This window comes from Gossypium hirsutum, chromosome A11 (assembly GCF_007990345.1).
Source record: "Gossypium hirsutum isolate 1008001.06 chromosome A11, Gossypium_hirsutum_v2.1, whole genome shotgun sequence".
Classification (NCBI taxonomy): Eukaryota; Viridiplantae; Streptophyta; class Magnoliopsida; order Malvales; family Malvaceae; genus Gossypium; species Gossypium hirsutum.
In genome coordinates, this window is record NC_053434.1 from 108,159,802 (window position 1) to 108,161,109 (window position 1,308).

General features: G+C 33.3%; 1 protein-coding gene across 1 annotated transcript; it reads left to right on the top strand.

Moving 5' to 3' along the window:
* Positions 1–684, top strand: LOC107956047 (ethylene-response factor C3). The gene has a single exon (XM_016891804.2). The coding sequence runs from the start codon at positions 1–3 to the stop codon at positions 682–684; it is 684 nt and encodes a 227-aa protein (XP_016747293.1).
* The last annotated feature ends 624 nt before the right edge of the window (positions 685–1,308 follow it).

Here is a 1,308-nt window from a genome sequence, read left to right on the forward strand (position 1 = left end):
ATGGGTTCTTCTTTTTTTCAATACCCAAATCTCCATTTCTCCTCTGAATCATCTTCTTCCCACATTTCTCAAGAAAATTTCTCACCTCACTCTTCATTCAGATATGCCCAAAAACAGGCTCTTCCTTTCAATGAAAATGATTCTCAAGAAATGCTTCTTTTGGGAGTCCTGAATCAAGCCACAGAAGCACACTCCTTTGACACCACATCTGTCACTAGTTTCAGAGATGATCATGAAGACAACTCCGAGCCTGTTGAAGAGGAGACGGCAAAGGAGATTTCTTACAGAGGAGTTAGGAAGAGGCCATGGGGGAAATATGCAGCTGAGATAAGGGACTCAACGAGGAATGGTGTTAGAGTTTGGCTTGGAACCTTTGACACAGCAGAGTCTGCAGCTTTAGCCTACGATCAAGCTGCATTGGCAATGCGAGGTCCAATGGCCATACTCAATTTCCCGATGGATAAGGTCTACGAATCACTTCAAGAAATGAAATATGGGTTCGAAGAAGGCTGCTCGCCTGTTTTGACTATGAAAAAGAAGTACTCCATGAAAACCAGACGATCGGGCAAAAAGAAGATGATAAAGAAAGATGAGAAGGAAAATAGACTGGTGTTGGAAGATTTAGGATCAGATTATTTGGAGGAACTTCTAAGTTTATCTGAGACTGCAACTCCTTATTGGTGAATAATTGAGTTAATCCACCAATATTTTACTTTTTCAGATTTGGGTTGGGATGGTGGGGAAGAAAGGACCATTTCTTTTTGGGGGATATTGTGTGTTTGAATTTGTAAATCTCTAGGTGATATTTAGAATCAAAGTTCTGTGCTATATGCATAATTTCAGTCAAACTAATTGAATTTTAGTTTTAGGAGAATAACATATTCTTATTTTAGTTATTTTGGCAAGCTATAAATTATTATTGGAATTAAAATAAATGATTTTTTAATATTTAACTGTTATAATAAAAAAAAGAATTATTAATTTGTGTCGTTTAAGTCCATATTGGCATCACTTATTTCAAAATTAAATAGCCTTTCCCTTATTATTTGTTATATCTATTTTAAAATCAGAAAGATTTAATAAAAATAAAATTCAAGTTATATTATTAAAAAACCTTAAAAACAAGTATGACTTAAGTTACTACTTTAGTTTTTGTTCCAGCTAAAACATATACTTGAATATAACATTGCATCCGCTATTTATATTCTAAATAACCACTATTCCTATATAGTGCTTAACATTAATTTTATTTTTTAATTTTTGTTAATTAGGACATTTTATTAAGAACACAGACTAAATACAAGTGCA